The following is a 23,094-nucleotide window of genomic DNA, read 5'->3' as shown; positions in this document are numbered from 1 at the left end:
GTGTGGGGTGTGGTACAAAAGTAGTAATTAGTGTGGGGTGAGTTAGCAGTGTGTGTGCTATTTTGGGAAACTCAATTTTCAATGTAGTATGATCTTTTTCCAGATTAACAGTGGTGTAAAAATATCCTGATCTTTTAAATAGTCTTCACAAACCTGTCTCAAACAAGTCTCTTAAGGATAAGTCTCCCTTAAATCTGAAGCAAATATAATTGAAAATATTACAGATTTTAGTTAACACTTTCATTTTTGACTTTGTAAGGAGCAAAATGTGGTTTTACTGCTTGGAGACCCTTGAAGCTGAGCTTTTGTCTCAAGACACCTAGTTACAGGTTTAAAATCTCCACATTGCTTTCAAATAAATATACAGGGGTTTTTTTTGTGAACTTTTTTTCCCTCCCTCTATGCAGAAGCACTTTCTCTTTGAAGATAACAAGTGGCTGGAAATGAAAGGCAGGAGTGGGAATAGAAGGATGCAAGGGCTTTTTGGACTTCAAGCAGATGATTAAAAAGAAAAGGCCACAGTGTGGTAATGCAGTCACTTATAGTCCTTAGGTTTTCTTCCTGCTCCAAACAAACACCAAACAAAGAAATGTAAATTGCTTCTCTCTTCAGACAACACTGAATTACCTCTAAGTAGTGTTCAAAAGTCTATTATTTAAACATGATGAAGCCTGCATGTTTCCTTTTGCTTTCTTTGAAAAATGAAAGTGTTCTCCTCCTCAAAACACAGCAGTGGGCAGTGACAGCTCCTGAGCACAGAGTCACCCCTGGCCTGGCCCAGCCAGGAACAGTGACTGAGACTGTGCTGGAGGTGCCAGCTGAGGAGCCATCCTTGAGGGTGGACCAGGATGATGAGCTGAAGAGCTGTCCCTGGCACAGGGTTGCCAGGCAGGAGAAATTCCACACTCAGAGCAGTGCTGGAGAAGAGAAGGAGATGGGATGAATCCTATTAATTTTTTAAAGCAGGTTTTCTTTGCACATTCCACAGAATGGAAAATACTGATGGAGCACCTGTACCTGTAAAACTGTTCACTGGTAAAGCACCTCCTGATTGAAGACTGGTGTCCCATAGCTGTCCCTTGTCAGTCGCCCTTCCCAAAAATAGGATATTTTGTATTTTATTTTTCTAAAGGGCCCCCAGGACAAAGAGCAAACCCTGGGAGGAGAACATGGGATGAAATGGTGGTAATGCTATGTAGAGAAGTAATATTGCTGGAGCAAGTTCCTAGTGAATGTTTATATCAGACTAGGATGAGAGCAGGGAGCTGTGGGGAGGAGAATGGTCCATGGGTGTTAGTTTGGAAATGTATTTGGACATGACATTCCTCTGCTTGTGCTGCTGCCTCTGGAGGGGAACGTGTGGGGTGCTCCATGCAGTGAAGAAGGTGCAGATTTGCCAGGAGCTGGGAGAGGGCTGGGACAGTCCCCCATTCCCGCTGTGAGCTCTTCCTGGGGACAGGTAGGGACACAGGTATCCCCTGTGACCCCTCAGCATTTGCTGTGTCCCCAAAACCTCATGGCAGGAGTCACCACTCCACTCAGTCCTGGATGAGCAGGAGCCATCTGGCAAGAGGGCGGTGGCTGGTGGGCTACAACAGCAGCCAACTGAAGGCACTGAAACCACATGGGGTATTTTTGGAAAAGCTGACATCTTTCTTTCTCTCTTTAGCACTGAATAATCCAAGAGCCTGGCTTCCTTGCACTGTGGGCCTTGCTGAAAGCAGCACTCAGTGGACAGCAAATGCTGCCACCTGTTTTTGATGGCTGCAGAGACCACCAGTGCATTTGGATCTAATGAATTAATTCACTCCTAATCTTCAACACTCAGAAAACTTCAGATGAGCTGCAGGTCTTGGTGCCTAATACTGACTGGTAATTTCCATGGGGCCCCCAGGGGAGAGGAGTCTTTGCCTGTAATGCCTCCCATGATGTCATCATTTGCCCTCAGTTTCCAGATGATGCCAACTCAAACTTTCTATTTCCCTCATCTTACAAAGACCTTTGAGCTATAATGGTTTTATTGAGTTCTTGAGTGTTAAGCAAAACAATCCAGTTATGAAGTTAATTGTGTCTGCAAAATGACAGGGATCTTACAAACTGCAAACACCCAGCCCACTAGGGATAAAAATGGTTCATGCAGCTCTAACAGTACACACAGTTGACTGAGAGTTTGTTGGTAATTTGGGTTTTTTGTAAATATAACCCCCACATTTTCATCAGCAATTTGATTAAAAAAAAAAAAAACGAAAAAAAGGAAGAGTTTTGCATTTTCAGGTTTTTAAAGGGAAAAGCTCAATATCCTTCTTCTTGCTCTCAAGTTTTCCAGGATTTGCACATAAAGAATGGGATAAGAAGCAGTGTCAGGCCCTTCAGTGGGCAGTCGTGGGGGTGTGAAGGACATGCCAGAAAAAATACTACTTAAACAAGAGGCATCTCTGCTGTTTTCATTAGCAGATTTCTGCTTTGTTTCTAGGCATGCTAATGGTGAGCAATATCTCTGTTGTGGTTTGGGTTTCTGAAAGTCCAAGTAGATTTTTGTGGGCATTGTGTTTTGGGAAGGAGAGTGAGGAAGGGTGCAAAGGTAGGAATTGTATTCAGGCAAGTCTGGCTACAGGGACAATTCAGTGCCTTCATGCACGTAAAATGGGTGGTCCAGGAATAAACTGGAGACTTAAAATTGTGCAGATTTTGGGAAATGTGATGAACAAGCACCAGCAATATACCACGGGGAATTTTGGGCCAGGAAATGCTAACTTTAGCTACAGTAGTGCTGTGTGTGAGGCCAAAGTGAGAGGCCCCTTGGTCCAGCAATGAATCAACACTGCCTCTGGAATCCTGCACCCTGTCCTGGCTAGGGGAACTGCCCAGATAATGATGAGGAATTTAAGTTTCAGCATGTCTCCCTAGGGAGGGAATGGGCACTCCACCTGGTGTGAGCAGCTTTTATTCACCTTGGCCAGCTCTTCACTGACACTTTTCCAGGTCTCTCAGAAGGCTCTTTCAAGCATTTTGTGTTCACTAGCAGACTATTTCCATGTGTTGTGTGTCTCCATGCTGCAAAAGCCACGAGCAAGCTAAATGCTGATTCCTTTAACCTGCTTTTCAGAAGGTTCTTGTTTGGTTGTACCTTGCACAGGGCCACATCACAGACAGTGCTATGCAAGATGAGCTGATGAAGCAGGACTCTGAGAGCTGACCCAACTAAAGTCCTTCCAGCAGCAGAGCTGGCTGCAGGACCCAGCTGTCTTTGCCCACCCTGGAGAGGATATGCTAAATCTCATCTTGGAAGGATTTATGTAGCACAGCACTTCATGTATCAAGGGAGACATTACTGCACAGAGCAAATATCTGTACTTGAAGCCACATGGAAGCTACTGCTCAAAATAGAGATAATTCCTTATGCAGCTATATAGAAAAAACCTTCCTTAAAAGTTAGTATTTTCTTTTAAATGCTCTTCTTCCATGTAAATAAAGTATAGTCCTCATGGCACTGTTGCCATTTTCAACAGCAGCTTCTAATTCTAGATTTTAAGATTTAGGGGTGGTCAGGCTCTCAGGAAACCACAGGAGATTTTAAAGCACACAAAGCACCATGATCCCCTTGAGTGTGTGATACACTGCAGGGTTTCACAGCCCAGGACAGCTGGAAAACCCTTGTCTGGATACGGGTGTCCAGACCCAGAGACATTTGTAAATCTTTACCTGTTAAATACCTCTTAAGCCAGGGCAAAACATTTTGCTGTTGTGTTTTCAGCTGAAGATGTGTGGGCTGTGATCACACAGAGTGTCCTTCCACAGAAAGGAGCCTCAGTGAGAGGCACAGGGGGTGAGCAATGGAGCTGTTGCTGCTGGCAAAGGTGCCTCTCAGCCCTGGGCAGTGCCCTCAGTGCAGGTGCTTCAGGGCCCCTTCAGGAGAGGACTGCCCATAGCATCTTCTGTGGCAGGAGGTGCAGCCATCCCAGGGGTTTTCCCATGCCAGGATTCATTCTGGAGAGCGTGGGAGAGAAACATGGAGGCTTTTATGCAATGGCACAGGAGATTCCTTATGGAGCAGGAAGTTTCTCTGCCATGTTATCTGTTGATTCCCCACCTTCTGTGGTCTCAGCCTAATGAGCAGTGGAGGGCTGCTTGCCTTGGGAGGGCACCAGGGTCCCTTTGCTGTGGCTCCTGCCCTGGTTTTCAACAGAGGGAGGAACTGTGGGACCAGCAGTGGGACCTGCCCTGGTCCTTGGCATAGGAGAGCTCCTGACCAGGGCACAGCCAGCACGTTCCTGTTTGCAAAGCAAGTGCTGACCTGCCTCCATCTGAGTCAGCATTAGTTCAGTTCCAGCCCCTTATCCATTCTCAGCTGCAGCTAACAAACAAATTCACTTGTGGTACAGCTCCAGCAAAATTTAAGCTAATGGAGTCAAGTCCAGCAGCACGCAGAGAGAGCAATGTGCAGAACCTTTGCAAAGGCAAAATAAGGCAGTTGGGAAGCTCTGAAGAACCCCTTATCTCTCCATCAGCTATGGGATTTCTGAATAGCATCCAGCAGTGCCCTTCCTTCCCCACTTTGCTACACCTGCATGCCCCTGCTTCTCATGGTATCTGCAGTGCCTTTGACACATACCTGTTACTGTGCCATCACAGTACATGGCTTAATCAGCATCATTTTCAGAACTGCCATGTGTGCTCCCTTACAAAAGCACATGGCTGCATTTAATGCTGGGCTGAAAAATGCCCACGGCATAGATCAGTCTGGATCAAGAACCAGCTGCTGCAAAATTATGAGACTTTAAAAATATATATTTATTTAGTTCAAGTTTTGATGCAGATTTCTGTTTATGTTTTATAAATTGTCACTCCATGATGATTCAAGCACACAGAGTTCTGACAGTTTATTTTAAGCTGAACATCTCCATTTACTGAAACCAGTATTCATGCAGAACCCTTTTATGTGGCAACTTGAATGAGTAAACCTTCTCAAATCCTCCATATCTTGTGTGTGTGCCATTGGGCAGTCAGTGATGTTTAGGATGTATAAGCCTGGAGTGGAGCAAAAAGTGAGCATGAAAGGTGGCTCAAGGCACAGCAAAGCAGTGCTTGTTGATTAAGTGGGTAGAGCCTTCAGGAGGTGTACTGGGAGCAAGCACAGACTGCTGCCCTGAGCAGTGAATTGGGTGTGAATAAATGATAAGTCTAAGTTCAGTGCAAGGTCATTGGGGAAGTAATGTAATAGAAGCAAGAGCAGTCTCTGAGTAATCTGAAAAGGTCTGAGGAAATTTTATTTAGGGTGTATAGCTGTGGTTTCACAGCCAGAACAGGAGGGTGGCAAGCAGATTCATGACTGAGCACACAGAACAGTGATGTATAGCTGGAAAAGCCTGGAAAAAACACTGGAAGGTTGTTTTGTTCCTATTTTGACAGTCATATGCCCAGTTCTACTGCCCTGGCATATGTGTGAGATATAATTTCTGAGATTAGAGAGTCATGCTGATAGAACACTCTTGTCTGTTTCTAAAAGATCTTCATATATCCAGAAGGAATTTTGGAAATGGATAAAGCACTGAGAAGTTGGTTTACATCAATAAGACTAAGAAGTATGGAACTCTGTGATGCTTAATTCACAACTCTCTTCTTCTCAGTCATTAATTTCATCTGGACTACTTCAGCCAGTAACATCAAGCAGACACAGAAGTGCTTGCAGAATTCAGTGCAAGTATTTCAAGCAGTGTACTGGGGGCTGTTGTTGGTAAAAGACCAAACATGGGTACTGTTTTAATTGCCTTGTGGAATCTTTTCATAAATAGTTGCATGCTTTTTGTGGATTAGCCTCACACATTTAAAGCTTTGTTTTGCCTGATACAACAAGTGCTCAACTGCACCAACAGGAATGACTTTACAAGCTTTTTCTATTTTATTAAAATCCATATATACAGCTTCAAAAAGCAATTAGTGTTTATTTAGCTAAAATGTTTCAAATATTAATAGCAGCTTCAAAATGTTGACAAGTCCTAAAACCCAGCAAGAAACATGTTTTGATGTGTTTGTCTTCTGGCTGCTGAAGGGAGAACTGATTAAAATGTAAATAATTAGTTCGCTTAATATTTTCTTTCCAAATGTGAAATGTTTGGGCTTTTTTCCCCTCCAAACTGTGGTTTAAGTTACAATTTATTGATGTTATTTTACAATGTATCTCCCAAAAGAAAATGGAGACAACTTGCTTGCTAACATCCAACTGACCTGGTTCTTGCCTTCAGGTAACTCTCTGTGCGGGTTTGGGACACCTTGGCCTCAGTGTGGCACATCTTCCTGCCCATCTGTAGGTACAGCAGAAACCCTGCTGAGGCCACTGCTCCATTCAGGTCAGCAGGATCATTTGGTTTATTTAAGATTAAATTAATAATTTTTTTAAGGATTGCTGCTACAATAAGGATATTTTATCTTTTAGTATGAAGGGATTAATTTATAGCTTAGGTATTTCAAAATCAATCTCTAAAGATTTTTTTTTTAAAATTTTTATTTTGCAAAAATAGAGCAGTTATGGAGGCCTGATTCCCAGCTGGGGTAAGTCATCTTGCAGATACTGGAGATGCTATGATGTTGCAGCAGCTGAGGATTGAGATCTACAGTTTCCCTAAATATATGAAGCAGATGTACAACTCACACCCACAGTGGCAACTTAACACATCTATCTGGCAGTGCATGAGCACCTCTCAGTCCCAAAGGAATCCTTCCATGCCTTACCTACAAAAATAATCTTTGAAACACCGACAGCACAACAACTAAACCAAATCTTGTATTGCAAGGGCATGGCCAGAGAGGAGTTTAGGTTCTTTCTGAGGAGAGCATAATGAAATACAGCCTTGAACCAAACCCCAGTGATGCTCCAGCCTTTTCTGCTGCCAGCAAATGCCACGAAGGCCTGTGGGACACCAATCCTGCTGTGAAAAGGAGGTGACTCCTGATGCAGAGGAGTCAATAACCTCAGGAGATACTCACCTGGCTGTTAGGGCTGCTACAGTAACTGAGAGAGGGCACACACCTGCAACATCCCTGGCAAGCTCCTGCTATGACCCCATGACACTCTTAGACTGAATTTAACATCCTGCAAACCTATGAACTCTGCCCACCTGGTATCTGACTCTGTGTCCTTCTGTGAGATTCTGTTTTACAAGCAGATGAAGGTTTCTAACCAGATGGCAACATTCACACATTTCGAAGTGTCACTTGACTTCTCCTCTGACATTAAAAGACACTCCATCTCCACACAGATGAGTTATTTACATTGGCAATCTCTGCACAGGACGTGTTAAATACATCCAGCCAACCTTGCAAAAAGATTACCTGCAAGGTCATGCCAGCAGTTACTATGCAGAGTGAGCAGGCTGGTAGAGCAAGCAGAGATACCTGAACAGGGGCTTTGTCCCTCAGCTGGAGACCTTAGCAAAGGAGGTTTCTGCAGCTGAGCTGAGTCCTACAGGCTCCTCACCAGTGAGTGGAGAGTGCTGTGACAGCACAGCATCTGCCCTGCCTCAGAGGGCTGTGCCAAGACCCACACTCCTGCCTCCTGTTGGCACTGACAGGGCAGATGCTCACCTGCCTTTGTGGAAACTGAGTGGCCACTCAAACTGCCTCATTTCTGTCACAATTTCTGTAGCACAGGAGCGCCAGCACATTTTCAGCCAGAAATAAACGAGTCAATAGATGTGCTTTCCTCCACTAAACCCATACATATAAACCAACGTTCCTCTTCATCTCAAGAGTTAAAGGAAGAAGTTCAGCTTCATTTTTTTCAAATCAATAATGCTAAGAGCTGTTCACAGGAGGCTGCAATAGTGAGTCCCTTAGTGCCTTTCCCTTGTCCCCTGTCCCCAGTCAATTCTAATCCCAAAATGCAGTTTAGTTACATGTGGATGTGTCATGTTTCATGAGGGTAACATATTTACAGGCTGACTGCTCTTATTTACATTGCTTTCATCTCTTCCTTTCATCGGCAGTTTACAGTATCATATTATCAATTCAGCCTTTGGGAAAGAGGCCAGTGTATATAAATCTCTGAAAAAGAAAAAGATCCTGAGTGAATTAGCAAGTGACAGATGGTAGGCACTGAGTCTTACCACGCTGAGGCAATCCACGTGGCAGGCAGGTTGCCAGGCACAGAGCATGGCACGAACAAGTTGTGGCCTTAGAAAAACTGATGGCAAGCAATAAAAAGGCCACGAAAGCCTTCAGTGAGGAAAAGAAGTGCAGCAGATAGTTCACATGTGGTCATGGTGAGCAGGTGTGAAAGAACCAGCAGCATTCCAGGCTAAATCCCCTGGGATCCATCAGGCTGGCACAGGGCAGCTCCACAGCCGTGTACCCCTGGCAGTCTGGGGTTTACAACCATGTGAGGTGGGCTCAGAGATAACCTCAGAAAGCAGTGCAGCTTCCTGCTTTTGGGACTGGACATAGGCTGCTTTGCACCAGGCTCAAATAGCTCTGCTTATCACGTACCCTCACAGCTGGTCATTCAGCTTCACTACCCACAAGGACTCCATTTAAGCTGACTGAAACATCAGCAAAGGTGTCTCACAAAATTCCACTCTGCCAGTCCTTCACCCCACCAGCAAGCACAACAGATCTCTTCAACAGCAGTGGCTGTGGTAGTGCTCCAGCACCCAAGATCACAGGCTTCCCAGCTCAAACTCTACAGCAGACATGAGGCACCAGTTCTCTGCCACCAAATCCTTCCTTACAAACAAGCAGCAAGCTTTTTGTACAGCATGATGTAAGGCCATGCCCAGCCAAATACCAGCTACTGCAAGGGAAGGGCTGAGTTACAATTAATGCCAGACTGGGAAGTCACCTTGCAATATGGATGTCATTTATTTATTGTTTTATCATGACACATCAAATGCTATGGCTGCAATATCAGAACATGGTGTCATTTATAAAATACCAGTATTATTAATGCGGTGGTAAGATATTGTTAACATTTACAGAAAGGTGTATAATAATTCCACAGCTTTGCCTCAGTGACAAAATACACTGGCAAGCAGATGATGGATGGAATACAGTGACTCTTTATTATCATGGTTTTTCCTCCTTGATTACTGAATGGCCTATAATGATATCAGTAATTGTTGCTGAATCTAATCCTTTCAAATATAGAAGATAGATCCTTTGCTTTTACAGTATGTGTCAGAATAAAAGAGAAGCATCTGAAAAATAAAGAAAAGGCATTTCTTTACAAAATGAGATGAAAAAATAAAACAATATAAATGGAACTTTCAAGTGTTTCTTTTTATATTTAAAGCTCTTAATAAACTGTATTTAAACATTCTTAAATAATCATTCTGTACCTTTGATTTTCTGTTTCACCTTTGGAAACAAATAGAGTAATCTCACTATAAATGTGTGCAAATAGAAAATATATAAATATATTTAAGGCCCACATCATAAAAAGGTGGTCTCAGAATTGTCATTTTTACAATGATCAGTTGGGGTTCCTTTCATTTTGTCCTGCAAGTTATTTGAGCTCTCTTCTTTTAAGCCTTTGAAGTCCACATGCAAAGAAGAGCCAAGCACACACATACTGTCCTGTGCTTCATTTTGTAAACTGCTTGATGACACCTGTAAAACAGTCCCAATGTGACTGAACAGTGGAGTTGATGTGATCCACTTCAACAAACTGAAGTCTGCTTGGTCGACTGCTGAGCTCCATGGGAATGTTGTTCCCACAGGCAACGACTCCACCTCTGCAGTGCCACATTGAACTTCCCGAAACCCCATGGACCTTTCCAGAGCAGCTGCTGATGAGGGAAGCTTGTTTTCCTCATACAGCACAGCACCCTGGGGAGAGGCAGCCGCAGTCTGATCTGTTTTGTGGTCTGCCTTTGTGTCCTCTCGGAGAAGTGACTCCCTTGTTTTAGGAGAGGCTGGCAAAGGAGTGCTTTGGTTATCAGCCTTGTAACAATCACTGGCGTTTGAGCTGAGGCTCGGGAAGAAGCTGTCTGCAAAGAGCCGTGTCTGACACATTGTCTCCTTTACATTCAACTCAGTGAGGAGCTGGGCACGAGTCTCTGGGGACAGTTTACTCAGCTGGCGTCCAAGCTGAAGCTGGGTTGGGAATAGTGTTCCCTGAAGGGTTCTGTACAGGAACCTGCAAGATGAGAATGGCCATGTGAGAAGAAATGGAAGAAGGAAATACCCAATACGTTATTAAGGGAAAACATCCAAGACAAAAGTGCAACACAGAAAAATAGGACAGTTCTATGTGCTGTTCCTATGCTCCATACAAGAAAGCTTGCAGATGGACAGTTCTGGATGCTGGGCTAATATTTTGATTAATAACTTAATTAGGCAGTGTAATAAATCTGTATCTTTAGCCAGTGATCCACCTTGTGATTACACACAGTCTTTCATCTTTCCTGATGAGGAAAGGAAATAGGGATAAGTCTGCAGAGCAAGTTTCCTACATCTGCAAATAAGCAAGTATGTTCACAACAAACTATCAGAATTTGGGTACTGTGCATTTTATGTGAGGATGGACTGAATCCAGAAGCATCACAGAAAACCTCGCAGGGTAGCAAACCTCTGCATGGCCAGGAGGTTTGACCAACAGACTACAATTATCCCATTCCTGTGGTCCTTGGCCAGGAGCTGTGGTCTGTTCCTGTGGTCAGGAGCACAGAACAGGTTAGACAGCCTGATTTCAAATAATCACCTACTGAAAGAAACTCAATTGGCTGTTAGGCAAAACAAAAGGTGGGGAGTGTAAGATGTTCTTGCTCTCCCAATCATATACATGAAGTGCCTTTATATACAAAAAAAGACATGAGAGAAGATACAATACCTGGGCAGCAATGCAACAACTGGTGATATAATGCAAGTGAAATAGAACATAGGGTCTCCCATCAGCCTTTCCATGGTCCAGTAGGGATTGGATGGAGGATGGCAGACTGGGCAAGAAGCATTGTAAACCAGAGCCACAAAGAAAAATAAAATTATACTGAAGATGCAAGATGACCAGTGGAGAAAAGTCTAGAACAAAAACCAAAAAAATCAACAACATAAGTGTAATGATTCTTTATATTCTGAGAAGTTTGCTGTGACTTATATTAAAACTTCTTAATTTCTGGAGTCAAATCTATGCACAGCAAAGAGTTTAGAGTCTTGTATATTTAAAAACTCTTATAAATACAACACTACAAAGCTGTTTGCAGATCATATTTTAAAACCCTTTCCATGCTTTTTTAAAATGCCTGCTAAAAACAGAATGTGCTGAGGGAAAGGAGCAACCATCTTATGTTTTTGAAAGGTGGCACTAAGAGAAGAATTATGTCCATGCCAGTGGCTGGCATACATCTATGTAGGCTGTGGGTATCTTACCCAAGTTTTGGTTTCAATAGCCAAATGCAGGATGATGGTGAAAAGAGCTATTGTGGTGATGGGAGTTCCCCAGGAGAAGATATCCACCTCTGAATCATAGTAAGTCTGTAAGAAAGAAGACAGAATTTAGCCCAAGCTGTGTTGCCAGTTCTCCTCCAAATGCTTGAAATAGAATGGCTTAAACCAAACACTTACAAAATAGGGGATGAAGAAGCAAACCAGGCTTTGATACATAGCATCAATCATGTTCATCCAGAACATGTGTGGTTGGTACTCCTGTGTTGTTAAAAAAAAACATAAAGAAGATCAGATCATAATGAAGATCCTCTCTGCCAGGATAGGTATTTTGAGGGGGATGTTTCAAGGGCAGTTTTAAGGGCTTGGGAAAATAGCTTCATAACTTTGCCAATCATTTAGCTACCCTGGGGGATGAAGCACGAACAGTCTACCTGCAAGTCACTCTGTTCTGGGATGAAAGTATTTTGCCTCTTTTTTCTTTTTTTTGGTTTTTTTTTTCCTTGGCAGAGGATGTAATTTTAATCTGATGCTCAGGACAGGAAACGTTTATGAAGGTGCCCTTTTTTATGCACTACAGTCAGACCACTAATGAACAGGAATAAATGGGTTCTACATCACATAGGCATAAGCACAAACACAGGGTATTTATTGGCAGAAAACAGAAAATGCACATGTACTTAGAGAACATTCACAACAAAGGTCTTTAGTGGCAATTCATGCAGCAATTTATGCTACAAATATTTATATAAAACATATATATATATATACACATCTCTAAGTATGTGCATAAAAATGCTTGCTAAAACCCAATATTAAACTAACATTTTGGTTTACAGAAATATACAATTGCAGGGATATGGATGGTTATATAAGGGACCTAGATATAAGGAAAAATAGTTTATAAATGGAAAAATGGTTATGTAATTTTGGTATATATTCTACATCTCCAATAACTAGCTTGGTCAGGTCTTCTTCCTTTTGTGGAAAATATCATTGTAGACTAAAAATGGGAATGGAAAGATGGTTCGAAAGAATTATGATGTTACTTGGCCTCCTGAACTAGCATGGTTAATTACTGCATCAGCCTGCTCAGAGGAATTGTGGAATCTCCAGTGCTGGAGACATTCAAAACTGGACTAGATAAAGACCTGAGAAACCTCATCCTGGTTTGCAGCTGTTTTGACCAGGGGTCTGGATCAGATGGCCTCCAGTGCCATCTAAACTATTCTATGATACTATAGGCCCTTTTTGAAAGAGATCCCACCTCAAACAAGATTTTTAGGTTTTTAAAATCCCTTTTTAGGTAACTATAAAGGGAATATGATCAATAGATTTTAAAAAACCCAAAAACCAAACAAAAACCCCAAAGAAACAAGCAAACAAAAAAACTTAGAATGATTTCTGGGCTTCTCTATGAGAAATAACTGTTCTGTGAACCTGGGAGACTTCTCAGTTTGCCAGCTGAAGACAGGCAGACATAACCTCCCAACAAGCCTTAAGGCATTACAAGATTTCTATCATCCTAAAAATGTGCAAGAGAGGAAGATATTAATAGTACAGATCTATCAAGTGCGATGCACTGAAACAGAAGAAATGTAGAAAACAGAAAACAACAGATGAAAAGGACAGTTTGGACTAATGGACTAAAATAAGTTATACTCAAATTCTCCTTTCATCTTTCCAGGAGAGTATCTAGCAATGCTACTACATGTGTGGGGTACCAAATACAGGTGTACACTTGGAGGCAAAAACCACTTACTGTGTCCTCTAAGAGGACAGCTTTGTAAGACATTTTTAAGAAGACTTTTGCCCTTAAAACAAGGTCCTCCCCATATAGATAGTTTGCCAAACAGCAAGATTTTCCCACGGCACACTGTACCTGTAATTACCAGGAACGGTTTGGTTCAAATTTCTCCTGCAATTCCTTTTGTTTTCATTGTGCAATTCAAGCAGATGGGGACAAGGTGTTTTCAACAGATATTTCAGCTGAATCTGTCATCTGTGACTACTTCCCTCAGAGACTAAGTTTAAGTGCTTACTACCAAAGCCATCTTTGTCTTCTTTTTGTAAAGGGCTGGGAAGTGAAGTTTTGAATAAGTACTGTGAGGTTATTCTGTAAAAGCCTGCACTAGCTACAAAGTGCAATCTGTTTTGGTTTTTTTTTTTGTTATTTGTGAGCCTGGACCAAGAAGGAGGTGTTCAGTTTAGATTTAATTAAATCATCCAGCCTTCTCTCCTGACACGTATTAAAAATATGGCTGGCTGGGGCTTTTTTTGTTAGTGTGTCTTTTGTTTAAGTATACTTTTGGCATTTTGACTCAGATAAGAAGTATCACAGAGTAATAACACTGACTTCTCAGACTGTATTTATCACTCATCTACTCTTTGGGAGCAGGGCTGGTTTTCAGTCGAAACTAAAGATGTTCAGGAAAGAAACTGCAGCAATCAGGAAGTTTTTACCTCCATATTCTGTCCGCTTTTATAAAGCTGAGGTACAGCAATTAACACTTCAGCTGGCACATCCTTATCCAGCACACCAGTAACCAGTTGTGGAAGAGAAGAGAAGAATAAATTAAAGAAGATCAGATACCACTGATCAATCATTGATGAGCCAGAGAACCCGCAGTAGAACTGGTACCAGAAGAGAAGGGCCACAAACATCTGAAACAGAACAAGCAATGCTGTAAATATAACAAGATAAGGAGGATCATCATCCCACTGTGTTCTGAAACCATTCTCATTCCAGCTCTGCAAGAACTTATCTATGAATGCTGAACATGTGAGCAATCCTTGTGAGGATACCTGCTCTTTAACTCACTTCCTGATGCATGTACCACTTGGCTAAGCTGCAAACACCTGGCACACCTGCAAGTCTTTGTGCTGCTGCAACCTTAGACCTTGGGCATCATATAAAATTCACTTTCAGTTCAAGTGAAACACTGAAGTGCAATTTAACTAACTGTAAAAAGCTCTCCCAACCACCACTGACCTCTAGGTAAATGAGTACTGATGTCACAGCACTTACACAGCTACTGTAAGAACAAGAATTGCCACAATAATACCCTCTGCTGGCTGGAGATGTTTTGGGAGACTTCTGCAGTCTACAACAGATAAATGCAGAGCCTTCTCTCAAGATCAACATGAGACCAGTAGCAGCAAGGAAGGTGAAACTGTAAGGTCTAGAAAAATCATCTTAACTATTCAATCTTTGTGCTTTGACACTCAGCAAATTAGCAGTGCTGTAAAGATTCCTCAATCTCCTTCTTCAGCTCAAGGAAGGAATCAGATGCATACACAGAGGCAGAGGGGTTGTTCATCTACTTGGGTAGGAATCACCCAAAAAGAAACAAACCACACAACTCATTTTTTCTACAATGTCTTCAGCATGGAGAATCCAGAGGGCTCAATAAAGGTGCTGATTTCAGATCCTGATGAAGGACTTGAGGCCTAGAAAAAGATAGCCAGCTTCCTAGAGAAGGAAATAAATTCCCGGGCTTGGTTCCCCTAAGACTAAAATTTTTATTATTCTTTGTAAAGTGATTAAAACCAGAAAACGGTTGGAAACTGTTGAGGGTTTTCCTACTTTAAAGATGAAGATGGGAAATGACATAACCTCTCCTTTCACTTCCTCTTCTTTTTGTATTCTGTTCTCAAAAAGCTTTCAGTCAGATGGAGAATGTTAATCCTTCATGAATTTTAGATATATAGAGGAAAATACAGATCTGTTCTATCTGTGTGCCCAAATGTGGTTGAAAATTAAACACAGGAGGAAAAAAAAGGCTATGTTGTGCTTAGTCAATGAAAGTTGCTTTGAGAGTAAACCTGTCTTGTAAAGGGGAATTGCCACAGAATAAGAGGAACATCCTGCAGCACACAAATGTACATACGTGTATGTGTGTGTGTGTGTGCGTGTGTATGTGTATATATATATATATACACACACATAAAGTAGATAAATGCTCAGGGAAGGTTCACATACTACATTGAAGTGTCTTGTATATGAGCAGCAAATACACCTCACTGTTAGTGAGCCCATTCTACAAATTACCCTAGGGAAAGTTAAATGGTAGTATTTTTGTAAGCACAACCTCTAGAGATGTTTCTGTAAATGTAATTCAAGAAAAATATCTTCCTATGGCCCAAACAAGACTGAGTTACCAAAGCTTACCCTCTTCAGTACAGTTGTCTGGGACACAGCATTTTCATTACCAAACTGAACATATTTTGAAAATTATTTCTTCTCCATGCCAAAAACAACAACAAAAAATTCTGGAGTAATTTCTCAAAAAGAAATTACAATAAATATGTAAATTTATGTATTTTTTTATCACTCTTTTAAAACAATATGCAGCTAATCCTGGAGATAGTAAATTTTCTCTCTAGAGCCTTGCTAACCTGTCTTGGAAAAAATTTGGCTCTGACAAAAACAGATAGTTTGATGAAAATACAGTCAGCTGAAAATCTTCCTTCCAGTTCTACTATGGGTCTTAGTAGTGCTGTTGAAGAAAGCTTTACAAATAAATGAGGCTTAAATAATATTTTTTTTCTCCTGAAATTTTATTTTGTATTAAACAAGTTTTTTAAATTTTATTTCAAATGTTCTCTCTTGCCTCTGTGTATTACCACTCTGAAAAAGACAAAACAAATTTACATAAAGATTTTAAGTAAAAAATCTTTCCCTTTCTCCCCTGCCAGATGAGACTGTTTTATGAATGTGGTCCCAGAGAGAATTTCTCAGTGAATGAAGTGTATGTTAAAAAATTTTTAGTGCTGCCTTGCAGAGACAATGTATAAACAGGAAGATGTGCAGGTAAAATTTATTTACATGAAATCCCTTTTCATCAAGCTCAGATATTGCCTATCATGCTATGTTTTAGTTTATATTTTACTTGTATTTTTATCATCTCCATGAAGCTAAACATCTTCTTGGAGAAGTCATCTAAGTTTCAAAATGGCTTTTGCAGCAATGTGAAGTTTAAATTTTAAATTAGCTAGGTTCTAGTGGAGAATGGAAAATTTCACAGTATGAACAAATGGGAAAAAGAAACCACTTAAGCAAACAGAAAACTTGCAGAACGTCTGCAGTGCAGCTATCTTGACTCTCTGTGGAGAATCATCCAGAATAGTCTCCTTGCAGAAGGTTCAGGTGCTCCTATCTTTCCATTTTTGACAATCTTTCCTTAAGGGCAGGCACTGTGTCAGGCGTATTCATGTCTATATGCTGGATATCCAGCTACAGTTTTGAGTCAGAAGCAACAAGTATTTCTCAGGAAGCTTTGAAGGCTGCCAAAACACAGCCAACACAAAGAGATCTCTTCAGTTATTTTCTAGCCTTGAGGCAGTAGCTTCTGAAAATGTCTTATTAAAAATGGCATGAGAAATAATACTTGTAATCAAGGGCGGTTGTACCACAGAAAATGGAAGATTTTACCCAAGCTGACCAAAAGCATTGATATATAAGCAGCATCTCTGGCTGCTGATTGCTGGAGTGTCTTATGTGCATTACTTCTGGGTTTATTTTTTTAATTTTTAATATAAGATGGCTATGCATACAGCTCTTGGAAGTTCAGATTTGATAATGTCAATGGGTACCTTGGAAACATCCAGTACTGGGGGTGGGAGTACAGATGTTCAGCATCATTCAGGATTAAGCCTTAAAACTGATGGATCTGAACACCACCACGTTTCACTGCTGTACTTCAACAGGTGGCTCTCCACTCAGTGCAGCATTACTTAAATCTGCTTGCTATTTCTGACTCAAGCAGCAGCTCAGATTACGAAGTCCCTTCATTCTTCTATGTCTGAGAGGGCACTTGCATGCAGTCCCTGCTCTGACCACAGAATTTATTTTAACATGCTTGTTTTAACAAAAAGACACTTCATTAATCCTTTAGCACCCTTAGGTATTCTGGTGATGTTCAAAATTTTGAGCAAATAATGGTTTCCTTCTGATAAAAATTGAGGATTAGATTAAAATTGGAAAGAACTTTTACAAAACTGAAAGTTTTTTCTGATACTGAGGACAAAATCCAGTCTCCTGCACACAATTCATACATTGCCCTTTGAAGCAAACAGAAATATGAGAGCTCTATCTCTCCTCTTTTTCTTGCTTCTTCATATGCCTTGCTCCCAAAGTGATTTGTAGCTGTTGCAAGTGAGCAAATATATGTGCCTGCCACTGACTCCCACCCAGCTGGTGGTATTCTTGGTTTCCTTGTTAGGCTGTTTTCAATCAATCATCTTTGTACTCCAAGATCAATGCAAAGGGCCTTTGTTGAGGCCAAGGAGTTGAGCTGCTTCTGGCTTGATGCCCAGTACTGGATTGAGTCCTGTTTCATGCACCAGGGAGGAAACACAGACCCATCGTCTGTTCTTTACCACCATGTGCTTCCTTTCTAATGAGCTCTTTTGATTAGTTGGAAATAAGATAAATCAAGGAAAAAAACCTTCCCAGTCTCTGCATCTGAGACACAGAGAGGACTCAAATTATCTCAAGGCACCAGGAAATATGTACAGTGATTCATAAACAATGATGAGATAAAGTCAGGAAGAGAAAGCACACTCAACTGCTACTTGGGACCAATGTTGGATGACTTTGGCATTGAAGACTCCCATATCCAGCCAGCTAAATTCTGCAAAACTGCTCAGTAAAGAAACTTTTCTTCAGCAGTGCTTGTTATTTGTGTTACCTAATTTGCACATTCAGCAGCACACTGTAGCTGTTATGGAGTGGGTCCCGTATTTTTGCAAATGGCAGCCAGCTGTCTTTCAGCTCTGCAAATTTCTTTGCAGCTTATTTATAAACCATTTGAAGGCTGACCTAATGCTCACTTAGCACAAAATAAACCCTGGAAACATGTGGTGCCATAAAGCTGCCAAGTCAAACACTTACTGCATTTTTGTAGAAGAAATACAGCACCATGTTGGCGAGTCGGGAATAACACCAGTGGCCATGAACAAGCAAAAGCTTCTCCAAGTGCCTGAACCTCGGGATTGCAAAGTCACTCGCCATCACCGCCTTCAACGAAACAAAGGTTGGAGTCATTATTGTAAAGCACCCCTTCAACACTACCAATGAATCTAGTCATCTTCTCAACTCCTGCAGGCAGTGGAAGTTGTACTCATGAAGAATGAAATTCATGACAGTGCTTACGAAGCGCAGCTATTGCTCCATGGATGTGCAATACCCACGAGCAAACTCAAGGCAACCCGGTCCTCACCCAGAGGAGATTACAGCCTGCATTGCAGATGGTGACAAGCAACAACAAAGAGCTGGATGTGGGAGAATGGCTGGCAATTGCAGTTGCACAAGCATGAAAGCCCAAGGCTCGTGTGTGAAGACCTTGGTGGCTCTATCTTTCTCTGTAAAAACCACAGTGCACTTACAGGGCAAAATGAATTTCCAGAGAAAAAGATAAGAACAGCACAATTAAGTGGTTGCATCATAATAATTTGACTTTAAAAGAAAAAACAACAAAAATATTAGTTTTAATTTAATTTGCAGACCTGGTTTATACAGTTTACTTGGCTGTCCTGAGATATCAATATTTTGAGGGATTTTTAAAATGACACATTTTCTGTAACTGTGTATGAGAAAAAATCACACTAGATGAGAGTCCTCTGGGACTGTGCAGACTGTCAGATGACACTGACAAAATGAATCACAGTTTCTCTCTAATTCTGACTAAATTTCAGGGTACTGTGTATCTAGATGAGACCTACTTGTGTTATCAGGGGTGTTTCATGATTTTCCTTATCCCTAAGATCACACTAAGATTTAATTTAGTATTATTTTACATTTCTTTTTCTGTTTTGGTATCACCTTTCTTCTCACAATTCAGTTCAGCAAAAACAGGAGGAAAGGTGAAAACCTCCAAAGGAGCAGTATCTTCTTTACACTCTGCTAGATATACTTTGGCTGTATTTTTAAATGAGAGACATATTTCCTTTTAAGTTTTCCTAATTCTCTTTCTTGGTAGAACATCAAAAGGGCTTAGTTTTCCCAAGTAGGTGCTTGTAGAAGCTAATAAAATAAACTCTAAAACAGTATGCAAGAGAAGGTGTAAAAATGCATTGCAATTTAAGCAGTAGCTATATATGAGGACTGAGAAACTTTTTAATATGTTGACACATCCTAGGATTTCTCAGGTACTGAGACATACTTGTTATAACCTCCCTGCACTGAAGTCTGATTTGTCTTGCAGACACACAGCTATCTTGCAGTTTGAGTAGAAAACAGCTATGCTATGTCTGCTTCCTTGTCCTCCAGCCCATCTCAGCCTATTCCAATGTCAAAACAAACCCGTTAGCTTCATTTGTGCTTCTAACACACTACTTCTCAGCAGGCTCTGAGAAGTGTCACGATTTCTTTCTTTTTTTATTCCATTTTTTATGGTGAGGAACATAGAGAGAAAGATATGTTATCCAATTACATTTGCATGTTTACTTAGGCTCAAAATACCCACTTGATTTTCACATTTATTTTTTTTTCCTCCAGCTCCACATGCTTCCACAGAATGTGAAAAGAAAATAAATCAGACAGTATTGCTGTCTTAGGCATCTAAATGCTCAACACCTTCTGAGTACCTGCATGTGTGCAATTCTGACAGTTGTTCATAGTAAAGAGGTCTGTGTGGGTCCTTAGGACTCGCAGTAAGGGAAGCAATCTATAAACATTTTCAACTCTGCTGAACTTTCATTTAGAAATAAAACCAGGTAGTTTAATGAGTTAATGAGACAACAGCTTTCAGACCCGGATACACTGCAAAAGCCAGAGGATTTGAGAACCAGTTATTATAAGTGTACAAGCTGAACTGAAAGTGGCATAAAAGGGCAAAGAGTCAAAAAATGCTATGAACAGTTTATGTCTGCATTAGGAAAAAAAGTATCTGAATTAATACATAGATGATGCAGCTTATTGGTAAGTTCATAAGAGGTGGTAAGACCCAAGAAAAATGTTTGCAGCATATTTTTTTGAATTTATAGGTTTGGAGGGGAGCCCACAAAACCAGCCTTCTCTGAGCTCTCTGGAGCTTGGACTGCCTGCAGGATTTGAAGATGCATACACAGTGAAAAGTGCATGATAAATAAGAAAAATATCCACTGACTTTTCTCCAGTGACCTGTCCTAGCTTCTGCTGATCAGGAGTCAGAAAATGCAAAAAGTTGATACCCAAGTTCATAGCTCAATTACATTTTTGTTTTATAAGTTTTTTTGTGTCGACCCAAATAAATGACAGCATTCATGAAATCCCATTAAATAAAATTCTACAGCCAACTTGTGCACTGTGTGAGGGAGGCCTCTCTTCCCTTTTGAGCAAAACATCCAGCCAATGTTGCAAAAAATGCAATTTGGGTCAGAGAACCACCCACTGGTAACTAAGTTAAGGAGCATGCTCATCTGCTCAGGTCCTCAGGATGGAAACACTTCCCACTTTCCTGGTAGAGCTGTTTGACATATACTCAGCTACTCTGTTTTCTCTTGCAATCAGCCTGCCCAAATACAAGGCAGGTTGTGGAAATAAGGTATCCTCCTCATTCTCTGTGTCTTACTGCCACGTCTGGTCCTGACACTGCAACTGATCTGCACTAGCAGTAGAGGAGGCTGAGATAATACATACATCCTATACATATACATCCTCTCTTCTGGGGATGAGAGAAGTACCTCTTACACAGTGGAAATGCAGTAAACCCCGGATGGAACACATTCAGGAGACTACAAGGCAAGCACCCTCATCCTGCTATTCCCTTTGACTGGAAATGTGGCCAAACCAAGACTTGCTATAAGGTGTGAGGAGCAGTGGTTCTGCAAAAGGCCACAATTTCTACTTTATTTACTGTTTTGCTGTCTGAATAAGCTGAGTGAGTGAGATGTGTGGGTGGCTGGGCTAAGGGTCACCACCACACTATACAAATAGCTATTACATCAGTTGTACTGGCTTGTGCAGCCACTCCATAGAAGAAGTATACCCAAGCAATACAGGAGAGAGGGGAATGACATGAACCTTTATTTCTTAAATAATGCATAGCTGAGGGTTTTTTTTCTCCTTTAAACAATTATTTAGCAAATTATTTCTTTAATCATATTGCTTAGAGAGATCTGGTAAGTTCAATTTTCTGTGAGGGCAGAGTGTTTGTAAACAGTCATGGATCTCAGAACATGTGTGAGCTCAAACTCAAGCTGAGAGAGCCCTTATAAGACAAAACTGGCACTCCTCAGCACAACTTGCTGCTTTTCCTTTACTTGTGCTGACTATCCAGAGGCAGTCTGAACAATCTGACCGATAAGAAGTGTTTCATGCCCTCATGGATGAGCAAGATTACCTGCATGCCTTCTTGACCAGAAATCCCCACACCAACATCTGCCACTTGGATCATGCTGACATCATTAGCACCATCACCTAAAGATGACAAAATGCAGTTTTGCTGTCACTAGCAGATCAACAATAGCTGGCAGCAACAAAACAAAGGAAAAACAGTTGCTATTGAGTGTTGGTTGAGTATAGTAAGAAAGATATTTACTAAGTGTTGGTTGTTTATAGTAAGGGAGATGTGCTATAGGAGAGGATACACCTTTAAAATATAAAGTTCAAAGCTTGCAAAGTTTCCAAGACATTCTGATCTTTTTAGATCTTTTTATCACAGGAAAGTAACAATAAAACAAATCCATCTCTTTTTAATAATACCTAAAATTTAGGTATCAGGCTTGAACTGCACCAATAGTAAACAGCAGAATGATGAAAATAAGCATCCACAATACTTCTGCTTCCTGATTAAGAGTCTGCCTGCAATCAGGTATGACTAAGAATTAAATGTGCAAGAAGGCCTAAAGCCAACGAAAATGTCTACACTGTAAAATACTAAAAAAAGTTAAAAAGTAGATGAATGAAAGAAAAAGTCAAGAGAGTAGGGTTGACCAGTCTGAGATCTTCAGTACATGCAAGGCAATTTAACTGGACTGGTTGCAGAGCCACCACTCCCTACTCTGCTTGCAATCATGATCCCACAAGTGATAGGTGCTGTAGACAGGATACTAGAATGAGATACGTATCTAGTTCTTATCCTCTTAAATTTACAGCCAGCGTACTAATGGAAAATGACACTGTGTTAGCTTATAACAAGACACTTGCTTTTGAACTTCAGCGGCTGAGGTGCCCACCACATGTCATCAGTTTCCCTCCTGTTGGCATGTGTAAGAGTGGTAGCCACTCACCAGACAAAGCTCTCTCTGGAAGAGACCTTCAAGATCATCTAGCCCATGTCCTAACCCCTCAACTAAACCATGGCACTGAGTGCCATACCCAATCCTTTTCTAAAGATATCCAGGGATGGTGACTCCACCACCTCCCTGGGCAGACCATTCCAGTACTGTATCACTCTTTCCGTAAAAACTTTTTCCTAACATCCAACCTATATTTCCTTTGGTGCAGCTTAAGACTGTGTCCTCTGGTTCTGTCAGCTGCTGTCTGGAGAAAGAGATCAACCTGACTACAAGGAAGCAGTCCTTCCTTTCAGGAAATTGTAGAGAGTGAAAAGGCCACCCCTGCGTCTCCTTTTCTCCAGGCTACAACCCAAATTAGGTTGTGTTAGTTAAAAGGGAGGATGCATACACCTAGGCTTTAAGCCAGAGCAGGAGCTTAAGCTCAACTCATAGGCTCAAGTTGCTCAGAAAGAAAGAACATACAAGCTGCCCAGTCTCCACTAGTGTTTTTAAGCATTC

At 41.2% G+C, this 23,094-nt stretch overlaps 1 protein-coding gene across 1 annotated transcript in view; it reads right to left on the bottom strand.

The window, feature by feature from the left end:
- Positions 1-8,896: 8,896 nt before the first annotated feature.
- The window catches only part of ATP10A (ATPase phospholipid transporting 10A (putative)), a 108,836-nt gene continuing 94,638 nt past the window's right edge, over positions 8,897-23,094 (bottom strand). The window contains exons 15-21 of the mRNA XM_058825077.1: positions 21,699-21,775; positions 18,269-18,394; positions 13,837-14,037; positions 11,554-11,634; positions 11,359-11,463; positions 10,823-11,010; positions 8,897-10,129 (exon numbers count right to left, since the gene is read on the bottom strand). Coding sequence (XP_058681060.1) covers positions 9,424-10,129; positions 10,823-11,010; positions 11,359-11,463; positions 11,554-11,634; positions 13,837-14,037; positions 18,269-18,394; positions 21,699-21,775 — 1,484 coding nt within the window. The 3' untranslated portion in view covers positions 8,897-9,423. The remainder of the gene's footprint in view (positions 10,130-10,822; positions 11,011-11,358; positions 11,464-11,553; positions 11,635-13,836; positions 14,038-18,268; positions 18,395-21,698; positions 21,776-23,094) is intronic.

Source organism: Ammospiza caudacuta, chromosome 2 (assembly GCF_027887145.1).
Source record: "Ammospiza caudacuta isolate bAmmCau1 chromosome 2, bAmmCau1.pri, whole genome shotgun sequence".
Classification (NCBI taxonomy): domain Eukaryota; kingdom Metazoa; phylum Chordata; class Aves; order Passeriformes; family Passerellidae; genus Ammospiza; species Ammospiza caudacuta.
This window is presented reverse-complemented; position numbering and strand designations above follow the sequence as displayed.